Here is a 16,693-nt window from a genome sequence, read left to right on the forward strand (position 1 = left end):
TCCAAACAATGGTAATTTGTTGAGATGCCCTCGATGCCAGACACTGTCAAAAGCCTTGGAGATGTTGTAAGGATAGCCGATCTCCTGTGAATCTAACTTGGCAAAATTCATACTAATTAGAGAGCAGTTCTAAAGGTGTTGAAGAAGTTGACTGTTGATAACCTTTCATTACTTCAGATAAAACTGGTGTGAGTGCAATAGCTTCATCTACACATTTATCATCTTTTTTGGGGGGAACTGGTTGTATAAGAGCTTTCTTTCATGCTGGAGGGGATGGATACCAGCTGAATACAGTTTAATGAATAAATGATAAATAACAGGTATTAGTTCAGGAGAACATCGCTTGAGCACAATGGGAGGAATCCCATAAGGATTTGCTGCCTTTGTAATATCCAAGTTGTTCAAGATTCTTCTTCTGGCAGAAGATTACAGGCGGCATGAGGTGCAATGTTCTAGGCAAGGGAGGAGCTATCCCTTTGCTTACTTCATCATCATTTTACTTACGAATCCTAGAGTATGTAGAAATAGGTTCTCTGTGACTGATCAAATGCACTGGTATTTGCTACCAACGCGCATCATGACGTCTGGTAATGCAAGTGGCAGTTCATAAAAATACCAATAACATTTGACATATATAATACGGGAATCTATTTTTGGAGGAATATTAGGAAATTCCCTCGAACGAAGGCATTTTAATATTTGTCCATCAGTCTTTCAGAATTCTAATTTAAAATACCAAACTGCTGCACACTGCAATACTTACCGTTGCCAGAATGCGAAGGTAATAATTTTGAACCTTTTCGTAATCAAGAGCCTTCTTCACCGTTACGAGACCTTGGTGGGGTAAATTAATAGCAAAGTAATTGTAGCCATCGTTCTGAAAAAAAAAAAAAGAAAGAATTAATTTAGTGGAAAATGACTGGCATATTTAGCTATCGTTCACAAATAAAAATGGGGCGAATTACTGAATACACAGACATTCATCAAGCATTCTGCAGAACATGATACTGTCGGATGTTTTATTAGAAAAAGTGAAAGAAAAATCGCGATAGAAATTAATTGATAATAAAAATTACAGATAAAAATACAAGCCGAGAATGTTTATTGTATTCATTCATGGTAAGCAAAATCAGTTCATTCTTGCATGTTAACGACTGTTAAAGATAATAGGAGTCTTTTCAACAGTAGACTAAATACATTACCAAATATCCGAAAGAGAAAGAAAAAAACAAAGAATTTAATTACAAAAGAGGAAAATATGTTTCTCTCGGAAGCTGAGAAAAAAATTCTGCTTCTTCAGGCAAGTTCCCGCTTTATAATTTACAGCAGAAAAATGTTTCGGTTAGCACTTTTTGCACCTTGACCTATTCTTATGGTATCCAATTTGTTCAAGATTCTTCTAATTCTTCTTCTGGAAGAAGGTCACAGCACGCATGATAACGCAACATACATTGCTATGTCATGGCCTTTACAAAGGCCATGACATAGCAATGTATGTTGCGTTATCAATGGGTATCAATGAAGCCTTTTATTTTCATTTTAATAAGTAATACAGTGATATAAGGTTATAAAGAGTAAGTTCATGTGACTTTTAAGTCATTTGTTTCCGTATTAAAATACGGAAACAAATATATTCTGATTTCAAGAATTACTTCGCTTTGAACTGCGACAACTGATTAACAACCATTTCAGCATTTGCATGCACGTGAGAGTACGTTCATCACCAATTTCTTAGCGAGACAATCCCAAATAGATTTATTGCTAATAAGATTAAAAATTGAAAACGTTATAGTGCTCAAGTATTCATTTTTAGCAAAAGCATTTCACAGTTATAATTAACTATTATAACGAATATCTCAGTTTTTAAATATGAATTCTAGGATTAGTCTCTCTCTCACCTCTCCACCATCTCCGGGAGCTGTGAAGTACTCCACCAATCCATTGCTGTCAGCATCTTTATCAGTAGCGATCAGTTCTCGGAATATAGTGGTTCCTATCGGTGCTAGCTAAAACAAAAATTAGTTATATTAAAAACATATGCCAGATAAACAAGCTAGCTACATCTATGAATTTTAATGCCTTTTAAAAGGAAATTAACGAAGCCCCAATATGCCATCATTTATGATTATATTTTTAGGAAGTGAAAAGGAGAGCTGGATATTTTTTATTTTTGCGTAAACAACAAGCTACCGTAATTAAATATATGATATTGTAGTTTGCCAATGCTTTGTTTATAAAAAAACAAATATCAATTATCCAAACTTTGCGAACGGTTATTCGAATATAGAAATTCAACTATAATGGAATGATCACAATTTTACTTATTTTTTTGTTGCAAACTGAAAATATGTCTACCGGCTGAAGGTTTCGAAATGTTGTTCTCTTCGGTCTTCTCCCCCCCCCCCCCCACCCCCGCTTTTCTGACAGCACCTTTTCAATATCTACATCGGTTCCTTTTTTTCTTGATCAATTAATTTCATAGCTGCATTATTTTTCATGGCGAACTACTCGGACCAAAAAAAAAAAAAAAAGAAGCCAAAATTACCATTAACAGCTAACGCATGCTAAGTTCATAGTAGCATCCAGATACTAATGGTGTAAGCTGTATTGCTGACTCGTCTTCTTTTCATCTCTGTCCGACCCTGTCCTATTTTCATTGTATTACAAGTTCCTTTTTAGGTACCTACCTTGCAAAATCTCTGACCTCCTGCGAAACCTCTATTACAAACTAATTATTTTCCAATAATCAAGTTTCGTCCATTTACATTTTTTACGAAGCAGTCACTATTTTACTTTGCGGTATTCTTTTAAATTGTCACGAAATGCGTGGCACAGAATTTTGTTCGAATCGATCATTTGTTAAACTGTACGGCCTCGAAATTACTAAGGAAAATCCGTTGCCCATACACAGATTTCTCACATTCTTTAACAGCAAATATATTTTGCAACTTTTGCTGACGGCAGTTAAGCCAGAGCCAAAAAATCGCAAAGCGATGTTCATCTTTTATTTGCTCATTCGTTTAAAAAAATGTCAAGTCCAAATTAAAACAATCAAACGAAGAAATTGGTGTGCCACGAAATTAGCTGTTCATCCATAGAGGTTTCTTCAACTTTCATTCAAAAATATTAAATATTAAGGATAAATGAATATAAAATTTATTCATTTGTCTCTAAGGACTGTAACTTGTCTTTGATTGCCCATTCTTATTTTTGGTTGTTTCCAGCTTTTCTTTCATCAACACCAGCTTGCAACCGTTTTTCTTTTGCAATTTCCCATTTTGTTATTTCGAAATTATTTTGATACAAAAACTATTTAAAGCATGGCTTTTCAATAACCAGTTATGAATATAATAAACAATAAAGTAACTAAAGCAGGGAGACTAGAGCACATGCTTTAGTTACATTAGCAAGTCAATTTTCCTAGTATATAAGTTAAGGACCACAGTTTGTAGTTTTCATGGAAACAACTACTCACTGGTCTCTGGCGCACAGAATGATATAAGTTCAAGCCCAGCGCAGGGACATTCAAAAATTTTTGCTCTTACCTGCCTTTATCCTACTTCAAACTACTAACTAAATATGATCACTTACCTCCGATACACTAGTACTATACGAAGACTCCTTAAATACCGGAGCATTGTCATTGATATCGCCTACTCGTATCACGACTGGAATATTCCTCTAGAAAGGAGAAAAACAGTATTAAAATAACCTGAAATTTTCTATATTAGGTATACAAGTTTAATTACATATATTTCAAAGTTATATCTCGATATATATACTATTTCAAGTTAGAAATAATGACCACCCAACAGTAAGACTGATACACAGATCTGTGTGAAGCAAAAATCCGTTACGGCTTGACTGCTTGTATACGAAACAGCACCTCCATACAAAACACGATATTGGATAACCTGCAGAGAAAATTTCGAGTGACAAATTACAAATGTAATTTGTCAGAGCCAATAGAAAGATGTCCACAGAGGATTTTAAATATTCCTTCTTCACGTTATTACGGTAATGCTATGGCACTAACACAAAAGCGAATTCAGAGCAACTCGAAAATCAAGTTAGGTCGCTCGTCAACACACAAGGCAATACATTTCCAGCGACTACAATAATACTTAATGAAAGTAGTAAGAGTTAAATGCACTTCCAGTGAATCGGCAAAGGATCTACACCTACAGCGACCTTTAAAATATCCTATGGACTCTTTATATAGAAATTATAAATAGATGAGACACCCACAGTTTTGAGGATACTGTTTAGAATCGTGTCAGAACAATGTTACCTTTCATAAATTATGCTACACATCATGCAATACGATTAAGTGACAATAAGTAACAATAACTTTCCTGATAACTCTTAATACAAATCATTTCCCATTTCAGGGAAGTGACTTCAGGCGAGGGTCACTCACCTGGAGTCACTTTAAGGATCTGATACATTCCATTATTTTAAAATAATAATAAATAAGAGTTTTAAGAACACCTAAGAATGCTATTTTTTATTGTACTGAGTAATTAATTCTACTTTTGAAATTCTCATACCTAGTCAATCAGTTCAATTTATTGTATTATTGCTTGTTATCAGTAAGAGCAATTAGAATTTTAATAAATTTCAAAAATAAAAATTTTATTAGATTCCTCAAAATTACGACAGCAATTTAATGACAGTTTGCATTATTAAATGCATTATATCGATGTACAAATAATTTTTATACAAATGAATGCATTAATTTCGGCAAGAAATTCATGTGCGTGTGTTTTTTTCAGATCTGACTTCAGATTTTCAAAATGACGTTATTCAAAGTCAACGGACTCCTCTGACCTAACCGGCAGACACCCACATATGCCAATGCAAGTAAATTAACTTCGCATCACGTGGGGAAACGAGTAGGACAAGACAAGACAGGACAGGACTGCTTACCTGAAGAGATGTCTCCCGCTGTCTGCATAAGATATTCAGACGGACTGTCGTTAATCCTTCTTCCTACAAGTAAACAGACAGGAATGTTAGAGATGAAAAAAATTCACGCGACTCAGAAAAACATTCGTGCCTTTCTCTGAAATATCATTTTAGTATATAAAGACCGACTCATACGAATTTAGATGAATTCTAAACAGTTACAATTTCATAAAATAACAATTTGCACACCACAAACTATTTATTTATGGTGCACACATCAAATATATGCGCACTGTGAACCTTACAATGTATTTCTTTTTCATGTGACAGCAAATACGTGAATTGTAAAGTGACTGAATTCCTGCATTTTAATCGATGACCTCTTCCTCTTCAGGAAGAGGTCATCGATTAAAATGCAAACGTCTTAGACGGGTATATCTATTTTGGTTTCTGGATTGACCTTGAGATAAAGAATGTGAACTATATGAATAAAAATGGACTATATGAATGAACGTATAAAATATTTTCTTTCATTTTTGTCGTACTTATACAAGGATTCTTTTTCAGCCCATTTGTTATATATAAAATGTAAAATCTTCTCGGTTCGATTCCAAAATTCTTTTTTAGTTCAGTTGTAATTCCCCCAACCCTCAACATTCCTGATAGAAAGCTCAATTCAAATCAGCACTCGAGTGTTAGAAACCAACTTTTACACACTTATAAAACCACAGCCCTTGCAGAATACCATGACGTATTATCAGCATAATACTTAAGTAGAATACTTAAGTATTATCCTGATATACTGTAATTGCTACAGTATTATCCTGATTCATGTAATAGCTACTCCATTACAGGAATCAACAAAGCCAAAACTCGACCAGCAGTAACTTTGGCTATAAGTTCAATATTTTCGATTTGCCATTTTTATTTGATAAGAGGTGTTTAACAGGACACAGTCTTTCATATCTAAAGCGTTAAATCTAATTAATAGAAAATCATGCGGCACTTTGGAAATAGCGAAAAATTCCCAAAATATCTCTTGATATAACTCTGCAGGTTAAATTGTTCGACCTATTTCTGCTAAATTTGAAACAGCTATTTCTTATATTACGTATGTTTCCATGAGAAATGCAGCTTAATAAAACAAAACCAAAGGAGGAACGCAGGGAGATCACGCTTTCTCAAGCATATTTACAGGCCATATTGTTCAACCAGTTTTGACTAAATTTGGAATGCTGCTGTTTTAATATTCCTAAAAGGTCCTCAGAAAAACCAGTCAAACTCTGCGCAGATCTCTGCAAAAGCCTCATAGCTACACCGATTTTGACCAATTTTGGAATATTTTTCTCAAATTGCTTACGTTCCTCCGAAAAAGTCAATCCAATTGGACAAAAGTGAAAGAGGCAATTTTATACCCATTTGAAGAGACTCCTATGCAAAGTAGTCTCTGCAAGCTCCTCTACTAGTCACATGGTCCAGACTAGTAATATGATTGTTTCTTATGTTGCTTAAAGCTTCTGTAACGTTTTCGATCTAATCGGACAAAACGAAATGAAGAGCGCCCTTCTCATAATTCCACCAATTTCGAAAAATGGTACATCTCTCTGGTACTGTGCATGTTCATATAACTATAACCGAAATAATGTGAACACAAAAATAAAATCACAAAATAAGCCAGCAAAGATTGGTCGATTGGTAGAGCCTCTGCCACTAATGGCTTGCAAAAAGTTAAGCGAGTTTGAAAGCGGTTAATACTTGGAAGGGGTTCAATCGTTCGATGTTGTTGGCACACTCTCCGTCGATGAGTCTTTGGACTCTCTGGAGGTATCACATAATAATAATAACTTCTGGTTATTTATTGAAAAATACTACTTACGTCCTAATTACATAGGACTTCTTTAGATATCAAAAGAGATAACGAGGTAACTTACAAATAGTATAAAATTACCATGGCAACAGCAAATACGGTATCACGCGCTATTCTAATAATCCAAATTATTTGCAAGCACATGCTCTTGTTTGTGCACGTCGGAGTGCTTTTGTTTGATAATAGTCAGGAAACATAGAGACAAATTAATGCTGGAGTTTATACGAATAATCAACTGTAAAGGATCTAATACCATTTCCATTTCTAATTTTTCTCTCGTTCTTGCCATAATAGTGGTGTAAAATTTCCGAATCATTCCACAGAACTTGATGTCTGTGGAATGATTCGGCCACATGTGATGACATGCGCTACGCTATTAAATAGTCTTTGTATGTACGCAGCATGGGGTCTTGCAGTTACACCACAGGCGATTTTATACTCTTTAATTTTATACTCTTCAAGTATTTTGGCTAGTTTTACTGAAATCGAGTCAATATACGAAAGAGAAATAAAAGGCTTCTTCTACAGTGGGCGCTGATATAGCTTGTTTATTTATTAATATCATAAGCAATGAATTTTTCACGTTACTACAAGAAAAATTCTCTAAAAAATTATTGTATTTCTTAAAATATTGCACATCATCTGGGCAAATACCCAGATGTTACAACTCATAACTCAGAGTACTAGCCATGGATAGTCCTCGTTCTCCAGCATTAGCACATCTTTATCCAGAAACATTTCAAAACAAAACCTTAGAAGAATACTCTCAAATCTAAGATATGGAAGAAATATGTTGGTGGTGTTTATTTAATTTGGAGCACGGACAACAAAAATCACTTTTTGATTTTCTGGTCCACCTCGACAACTAACATGCCAACATAACGTTTAGCTGTTAACGACACATTAATAGTTTCTTCCTTTCTAGGATTTGAAAGTAACTGAAGGTGTGAAGAGTTAAAAATCTCCATCTTCAGGAAACCAACTCATACTAGCAGATACCTCCATGTAACTTCGCACTATTACAAACATTCAAAACTTGGCATTATTTCAACACTAAGAAAGAGAGTTTGTCATCATACTAATGATGAGGAAGAGTTAGCTAAAGAATCCGAACTGTTAACTAATACTATTCTACAAAATGGTTATAATAAATGCACCATCTACAGTCTAACCTCCTTGCCAGCCAACGAACTCAATGCATCGTCGCTGCTGAAATGTTCAAAGATTTTTCTTTCTCTTCCTAAAACAAACAATTGGCCCTATTTTAGTAGAACTAGCTAAAATCATTAAAGAGTTTAAAATTAAAAGTGCTTACTCCATCAGACTGTGCTCACTACGTTAATCCTTAAAACTTAAGAAGGCCTTATGAAATGTCCAGGAGTTTATTGCAATTCGTGAATTGGAAAATCCTATACTACATACAGGTGAAGAAATCGATTCAACGGGCATCCGAGCATACTAGAGATAGACATATACCAGAAAACTAAGGCCAGAACAGAAAAGTACACACTATCAAGATATCTTCCTTCAGTGGCAATTTACGACATGTGATGGACTATGCTATCCATTCTGCTCCAAACCGTGTTATTTTGTCTCAAATACCTTGTTTGGAAAGAAGTCAACGGACACTATAGTGTGAAGAACACAGCCATGACACCCACCTTAATAAGATGTAGGACCTCTTTTTGCTGCAATGATTGCAGCATTGCTACGAGGCATACTTACCACAAGAGTACGATAGCGATCAATGGGAATTTTGGACCATTCTTTCTGTAGACATGGAATGAGGCTGCCTGTTGCAGATGTCCCTTGACCTCACTGGACGCTCCAGTTCATCATAGAGATGTCCAATAGGGTTGAGATTAGGGCTCTGTGGAGGCCAGTCAAGTGTGATGACGTTCATGTCCACAAACCACGCAGTTACAACATCATTCAGAAATAGTGGTCAGTTCCGTAGAAACGGCACAAAAGAAGAAGCAATTGCATTGCGCAGAATGTTCAAATATCTCTCGGAGTTGGATGTTCGTGGCACCACAAACATAGGTCCCAGGCCAAACCAGGGACCTATGTTTAGGACCATATCATCACACCGCTACCTCGGAATTTCACACTCAGAGTAATGCCCTCTGGTAAGAGACATTCACCGGGCATCCGCCATACTCACTCATCCATCTGCTTGGTAAAGAGTGTAGCATGATTCGTCGTTTTTAACACAGTTGTCCAAGCGTCCACATTTCATTGTATGAGCTCTTTGCACCACTGAAGACCACGCAGCATGTATGTTGGTTCGGATAATGCGGTCCTACCATGGAAACCCGTGTTGTGAGTCTCGGTTCTGAATGTTTTTGTATATAATCGTGTTCCAGTCGATGCCCGGAATTACGCATTGAAAGTGTCGTCAGACGAATGGGGGGGTTCGATGAGTGTGCTAGGTTGTCCACTGAGGACACTTGCAGTTGATTCCCTGTGCTTTTATAGTATCTGTATGGTACCACTGATTGTTTACCTAGGATGGCCCAATTTGTAAGCCTTGCAACATGACATCCTATCACAACACCTCTTTTAAACACCGTCAGTTCCCTTCTAGCAGCCAGTTCGAACGGACACAGATCACGATATTCCTCCAATTTATACCGGCTATAAACGTGACTCTTTGCACCGTACGATGCACTTTGCTCATGGGGTTGTCCGTTGACTTCTTTCCAAGCAGTATCAACCTGAAAAAATAAAAAAAAACTGGTTCAATTTTAAAATTCTCATACATTCATAACCTCTATAAACCCATCAAATGCTGTTTTCAAACATTCTGGTCACAACATTTTCACCCCTGTCATAAAAAAGGACTAAAATAAAAATTGTAATCTATCCGACATATTACAACGTCATACTGTTGTCTGCAAATATGAGGCTGAATCCAGATGCACTGTTGGCTAAATCGGGTCTATTGTGGTTCCTCTGAATTCACACGCAATTACATTACAGTGATTGCAATACCTCACATCCAACTATTTATATATATCCAACTTCAGACTGGAAAGAAAACACATGCAAAATAACATCATCAACAAAAATAGTTTTAAATGCTATGCAATCAAAACATACCCCAGAAATTAAAGTCACTATAATCGATTTTCATGAAAATAAAAGCAAATCATGTTGCTCAGAAACTTTAGCAATAAGAACCGATGAACACGCACTGACCTTACCTAATCTAGTCTGTGATAACTGAATATGAGTGATTGTTTCCGTTTACTCTCGAACCAGCCAAATTCCACTCAATATCTACTTCATCAACTATATTTCTTCTTCTATAATCTGAGAAGGAACTTCGCAAGCGACCAGCACACCTTCATAAATGCCGCTGGCTTGTCATGTATACTACACTTTTTTTTTATCTGTTGATTGTTTATAATCACATTAATTCAAAAATTCAATTTATTGTATTCTCGGTTCTTCAATTTCAGCATTATTTTAAATTTTATACTATTTTTTGCCATCATAAATTCACTACTAAAAATCCTCGAAGTGACTATACTGAAGTTTCCACATAATTGCAAAGATCTCTCCTTTCAAGAATATTCCGGAAAGTTTTGGTTAGTATTTTTCTAAAATAAATTTTAATCAGTAATTTAACTTTGTTTGATTTATTAATCTTGCAAAGTAGCTCTATTTCCACAAAACTGTTATTGCACATTAGTAATAAAAAAAAGAACGACATGATACTTATCTTTCAGCAATTCTAATTAACAGTTTATAATTAATATTTTAACAGTTCGCTAAATTGAAAGTGTTGAAAATCATAAATAATGAACAAAACATGTTAAACAGTCAGTGAATGTCAACTATGTTTAATTATCATTTATCTAATAATAAAATATAATTAAAATTAATAAATACAACAACAATAAAATTGCAATAATCATGACATAATTCGGTGCTAATGTACTATGAATGGTCGAGTGAGGAATCACTTTTAAGAGAGAAAGAAAATAATACTTACATCCCGATCTAAAGGACGTTTCAATCGAAGCCTTTTGCCAGCTAGAGTGAAATAGTCTTTCGTAGCTGACTGGATGTTTAGCTCTACCTGACTTTCCGAGCCTCTTATCGGTAACTCAGCGGGTGTTGTGGATTGGTTGATTTCTATAAATATTAAATATGAAATTCTTGTTCATATATGGCATTTCTTTCGAAACACACACACACAAAGTTGATCAAGAAATAAACTTAAAACTAGGATCACTGATTTTAGAAAGTGGCAAATGGATGATTTACAAGCTTTGTTTCGATGCAACGAATTTAATTAACTAATACTACATGATTATTTAATAGCGAAGTGACTCACAGGAATGTATCAGACATGAAACAAATGAGAGAAAACAATGTCACTCTCTGTGTTTCATTCTGTTTTTTAATCGTAATATGTTTACTATGCACGGACATTATTATAATACTGATAAATATAGTTTTATAGTAAGCTTTGTTATTTACTAAATAATAATCGTCTTATACAATTCTAATATCATCACATTATTTCAGATATTGTGATCGTTAATATTCACTACAAATAAATTTTTGACTTATATTGTCAAATATGCTTTCACAAATTTCTGGTTTACCAGCATTCGAAAAAATGTGAATAACTTGCATCGATTCACATTAACATTAACTGAGATTGAAGGTAGTGTCACAGTAAGTTGAGAGGTTTATTTTTATGTCAGTTCTACCCACGAAAAGTGAGAATAATATGAAACGCATTTAGTACGTAGACTGGGTAGGTGGATAATTCACGAATCCCTCCTGTAGTGACCAAAAACAGCCCGTCTCTTTCATGTGGATAGTCGCACACCTAGCAATGAATATCATCTAACACACTGGAGACTTCACAAAGCATCAACGCGACAGCGGGATTCGAACTCATGGCCTGCAGGCCGGAGAGCAGAGACAGGCTAAATCGAATGGTAATACCCTCGTTTTATTTTATTTCTAGTTTTATCTTTTCTTTTCACTCTGTTTTTATGTGTTTGATTCCAGGATTGCTTACTTTGTACCACTTGACGTTTGTCGAGTTTATATCTCGTACAGTGGCATAAATTTAGCATGTATTTAATAGCGAGTTATTTTAGTGGTTTGTAGTCGTAAAAATTTATTCAAACAAAACACACACATTTTGCTAGCAAATTAATGCATATTTCTCGAGTCAGTATTCAGCAATAGATATAATCTACCTATTTCCGTAACATGAATAGGTGGTGAACATAAAAAGTTACTTTTGTAAACTGAAATTTAGGCCTAATTTATTCTTAAATTCTGGCTGCTCAATGAATAAATAACTGGTTTACCTTAACTGACTCGACTTAAATAAACTAGTTCAGCCAATTTAACCAATCATTGTAATTAGTGTAATTTAATCAGTCATTTCACACATTTAGCAGCGCTTGTAGATTATCAAAATCCTATATTCAGGTGCTTTTCGAAATCTCATTAACATAAATAAATAAAAAAAACACTGAATAAATCATTACTTGGATTTTCATTATAAGATTGCTCACCACATTTTGAACTAGCACAGTTATAAAATATAAATAATAAAGACCAGATTCAGATTGAAGGAGGGAGTTTTTTTTTGTCAAATTTCTACTTCTCATTGGTAAAAAGTCGTATTTCACCCGATAATTTCACCACAGGGATCGATTATTCTCTTTCATGCTGTCGATAAATGGTAATAGCTGTTCTGGTCTATAAAAAAGAGCAAACAAAATTTTAATTTATCACATTCGTATTTTCTTCATCACCTCTGGTGCAAGCGACGCAGACTTGCAGGATACTCAGTAATAGTCTCCAGTCTAATGTTTCTAACCATTTAAATGGACACTTCATTGAGAACGAGTGAACGATATTTTTCAATGGTAGCATATCGTAATTTCGCTATTTTTAAGAAATACATTTCTTCTTTTACATATCTCCATATTTGTTTCGAATGCAAGCAATGGAAAGGTTAAGTGAACTAAAGGGGGGGGGATGAAATCGAATGAAAAATGAAATTTTAAATAGTTCTTACACCTAAAAGAAAATAAAATGTTATAAATATTTAACTGAACTCGATATAATATGGCATTCAATTAACTTAAATTTAACTAAAAATCATAGTTACCATGTCAATGATGATAATAATAATCAAAGTTACGCCACGCAACTCAACTTCAAAAGCATCCCGTTCTTATAGTACACTACGCAAAAATATATATATTTCTAATGAAATTCAGATAATTATACCTTAGAAGGTACAGAAGATTTTTTATATTGTGAGATAACAGTATATCTAGATTCCCTTAACTAAACCCTACATCTGGAAACGCCACATCAATCATTGCTACCCTCGGGCTCTTTGTGAGCCTACCACGTAAATCAGTGTTTGTAAATCTTGCTCAGATAACATTCTGTTTTATCCATTCCCAAAGACTTAGCACAGGTGTTGTAAATCAGAAAAAACAAGATGTTGTTTTATTAATAATAATTTAAGATACCTCGAAATTATCAACTCAATTCAGTCGCTTCTCTGCTGCAAATATGAGTGGAGTAATTCTTTCTATGTGAACTGAATTCTAAGATGACGTGCACTTCTGGTGATTGTTCAAACTTCAGTAGGAAAATCCAATTAATGAGAGGGGGGATGGGACACAGCATTGCTTCGTGTTTATTTTATTCTGCATGTTAAGTCGCTTTTATCTGAATGATGTCCTTGTGCTTCCTTTATTACTTTCGAAGGAACAACCGGTTCCTTCGAAAGTAATAAATATGTCAGAAACTTAAGGCAGTAGAAATAGTACTTACGATTTCCTCGGCTTTCTAGGATGTCCAGGATGACGACACTCTCGGTGCTGTCAATTTCACACACTGAAAGTAGAAAGAAAACGCTGCTCATTTGATGCAAATAATGTGCATCAAATTTCAATTTTTTTTACATGATGTTATTCAAGATTGGAATATTAATTCAAAATCCTCAATTTTATGACAGTCCTAATCTTAAATGATATATAGAACTGGAGTAGCATGGATGTATTTAGAGTTTGAAAAATAAAATAAAATAAAAGACTGTAGCATTAGATTTGGTTTCTCAACGCTGCAACTTTCACGGAAAATAATACTCTTGAACTGAACAGAATAAAAAGGATCAAGGCAGACAGCCTGTTTAAGTATGCGATTTACTACGGATGAATTTTTTTTAATATTTAACTAGTATTTTTATTTGGCTCGACAATATTTTACAATATATATATTAAAGCATTTCTAAATGCATCATTAAACTGGACATCAGCAAAGAGAAAAACAAAAGCAGCCACAGAGAAAACGGTCTGCTTCTTTGGTGCTTCATCTGAATTACTGCACCAGTTCTTTTTCTGATACTAAAAAAAGTGTAAAGTTAATTAATTTTATATGTAGAAAGTCGTTTGCAATGCAAAGTTGCAGATGACCATGCTCGCCAGATCCCTATCTTCGACTAAATTCTTCCTAGCGGTGAAGAAGTGCCAACAAACACAAACTAAACGTAAAAATGTCAATACAAATGTTGTTTTATCTACTTCAAGGATGCCATCCATTTAAAATTCATTTATCATTAAATTTCTCATTCGGATACTGATTTATTAACGATAGTTCATCAAATAACTCTTCCATTATTAAAAAGGTATGTGGCTGTTGCCACATTACAGAATGGAAGCATTCAGCGCTTTGTAAGGCCACCGTAATTTACATTTCAGATTATTCAAGAAAATAATTAGTTTTTTTATTTGATTTCTATAGGTTAAAATATCCGAAACCTGTTTTGTAGAATTCCGTTTCTCAGTAATTTGGTATCAGAAATGATTCCATTTTTCATTTTTAAAAATTGTTTTTCAGTAAATGTACCAACTTTGGCTGTTCTCCTCTCTTCACGTTTATTACTGATGAGTTCGTATTCTGAATACGGCATTATTCCTAGATGGAGCACTTCCACTTTTACATAAGACTATTAATGACGGATGACTTTCTGAGAAACATTTCTCAGCGAGCATAATTTTCAATATCCCCTCTTCCTTGGTAGTTTATTGAAAAATCAACATTACAAGCAGTACATCAGCACACGACTTGTTTTTTTTTCACCTTGACTTTTCAAATATTTATAGCCGTCTTTGAGTTTGTCCGTAAATTTACATTTTCTTTGTTTATCCATAAAATGGATAAATAAATTATTTGTTTATCCATTACTGTTTACAATTTTATGAATAAACAATAATTTTTAATAAAAAGTCAAACTAAAAAAAATGTTTGATTACATAAGGTGAAATCAAACACAAGAAACAACTCGTAGCCAAAAAGCAAGCTAAATTCACGAAAAACATGACTCCGCGAAACTGATTTCAGAACTGACTGCGTATGCCGTACTTTACAAACAAAATGTAGGTACTTTAATCAAGAAAATTCCGAATCTCGGACATTTTACAGCCTCAGACAAAATTCCAGACAGTTACTGAAAATCATGGACAATCCCGCACGCATGACAAGTCTATATACATGCGAAATGCTCAGAAGAGTTTCCTCACGTATTTGATACGGTTCGAACCAGATATTCTTCCAAAAAGAACTTGATCTTTTAGAGAATACAAGAAGGCTTCATGAGCAAAGTACGAAAGTCAACGTCGCCTTTTAATTGTCGTCGATTTTAACAGAAATTATTGGTATAAAATCGCATTCCAATAACCTTCCAATCGAAACCTACAAGCAAGGCACAAATATCCATTTCCTAACTGGAATGGAAAAATCAATCAATCAATAAATAATATGGTGAAGTTGTGAAAAACTGAGTTTGCTTATTTTTTTATGTTAATCCCGCTCACTAAAGTTGCTCTTCAAATTTTTCACTACACTAAAATCTTTAGAGAAGAGACTTCTCTTCTTGAGATTACCCTCACAATCAAATCTCTCTCGTTGCATGAATATATTAAAATTATCGCCTCCTCGGCATCTAAATGATTTAGGATTTGTGAATTCTAAAATATTTGGATGCCGAGAAGGAGGAAAAATTTAGGAATTGTGATTAACGTGTTAAAGTGTATTAATTTTAATACATATTGAAATAGGTTTACTGAGAGATTGAGAAGGGAATGTGCAACAAAATGCTCATGATGTAAATGTAAGTATGAATAACAACGACTTTCTCTTTCTGTGGAATTAGCAATGGATTGGAAATAGGGGTTGAGCAACCACCTTTATAATTACTGCAACTGAATAATAACGAAGTATTAAATAGTGAATTGTCACAAAATACGATCGTAAGATCATGAGATCAGTATGACGTTATAGCAGAAACAGTGCACAAAATATGCTATAAAATAAATAATAAATAAAACCTTCAAGTTTAGCTGTGTAACAGCTGCAGGCCGACTCCTTTAGTAATACAATTGTGCCCAAAACCTAAGGATGAACGATATTTCTGAAGATTACAACCGCAAATTCAGACGAATCAGCTTGGGGCAATTTGTGTAACTGACGATTCGAGTAGAAGGCGGATAAACATTCAAATTTTCGAATCGCGCGCCAAGAGGTCACGTTTTTAGCTAGGAACAGCATAAAAGGTAAAGGGTTGTGCTAAACGAACTGTGTTTGAAGGAAGCTTTTCTCCTGAAGGAATAAAGTTGCAAACTTGGATGTCTTGTAATGTCTCAACGACATCATCTAGATGATTTCACGCGGGGAAGAATTACTGGAAAGCTTGAAGAAAGCCGCAGAATTACTGATATTGCCAGAGAGTTCGGAATCTCACATAATGTTGTGTCCAGGCAGCTTTTCAAACCAATGGAATGTGTTCCGAACGTTTGCTACGAGGTTGGCTTCCGTCTGCCACGGAGCATTGAAGACAGAATTTTGGTTATAACAGCG

The 16,693-nt window shown here is 34.6% G+C and overlaps 1 protein-coding gene across 3 annotated transcripts in view; it reads right to left on the minus strand.

Moving 5' to 3' along the window:
- The window catches only part of Cad99C (cadherin 99C), a 184,725-nt gene that overhangs the window by 86,459 nt on the left and 81,573 nt on the right, over window positions 1-16,693 (minus strand). For all 3 annotated transcript variants that reach the window (XM_090395778.1, XM_090395779.1, XM_090395780.1), the window contains exons 3-8: window positions 13,610-13,672; window positions 10,776-10,918; window positions 4,930-4,992; window positions 3,592-3,681; window positions 1,899-2,006; window positions 764-877 (exon numbers count right to left, since the gene is read on the minus strand). In XM_090395778.1, coding sequence (XP_090251904.1) covers window positions 764-877; window positions 1,899-2,006; window positions 3,592-3,681; window positions 4,930-4,992; window positions 10,776-10,918; window positions 13,610-13,672 — 581 coding nt within the window. The remainder of the gene's footprint in view (window positions 1-763; window positions 878-1,898; window positions 2,007-3,591; window positions 3,682-4,929; window positions 4,993-10,775; window positions 10,919-13,609; window positions 13,673-16,693) is intronic.

This window comes from Typopeltis vanoorti, chromosome 7 (assembly GCF_054136105.1).
Source record: "Typopeltis vanoorti isolate ZY-2024b chromosome 7, IOZ_Tvanoo_1.0, whole genome shotgun sequence".
In the NCBI taxonomy this organism is placed as follows: domain Eukaryota; kingdom Metazoa; phylum Arthropoda; class Arachnida; order Uropygi; family Thelyphonidae; genus Typopeltis; species Typopeltis vanoorti.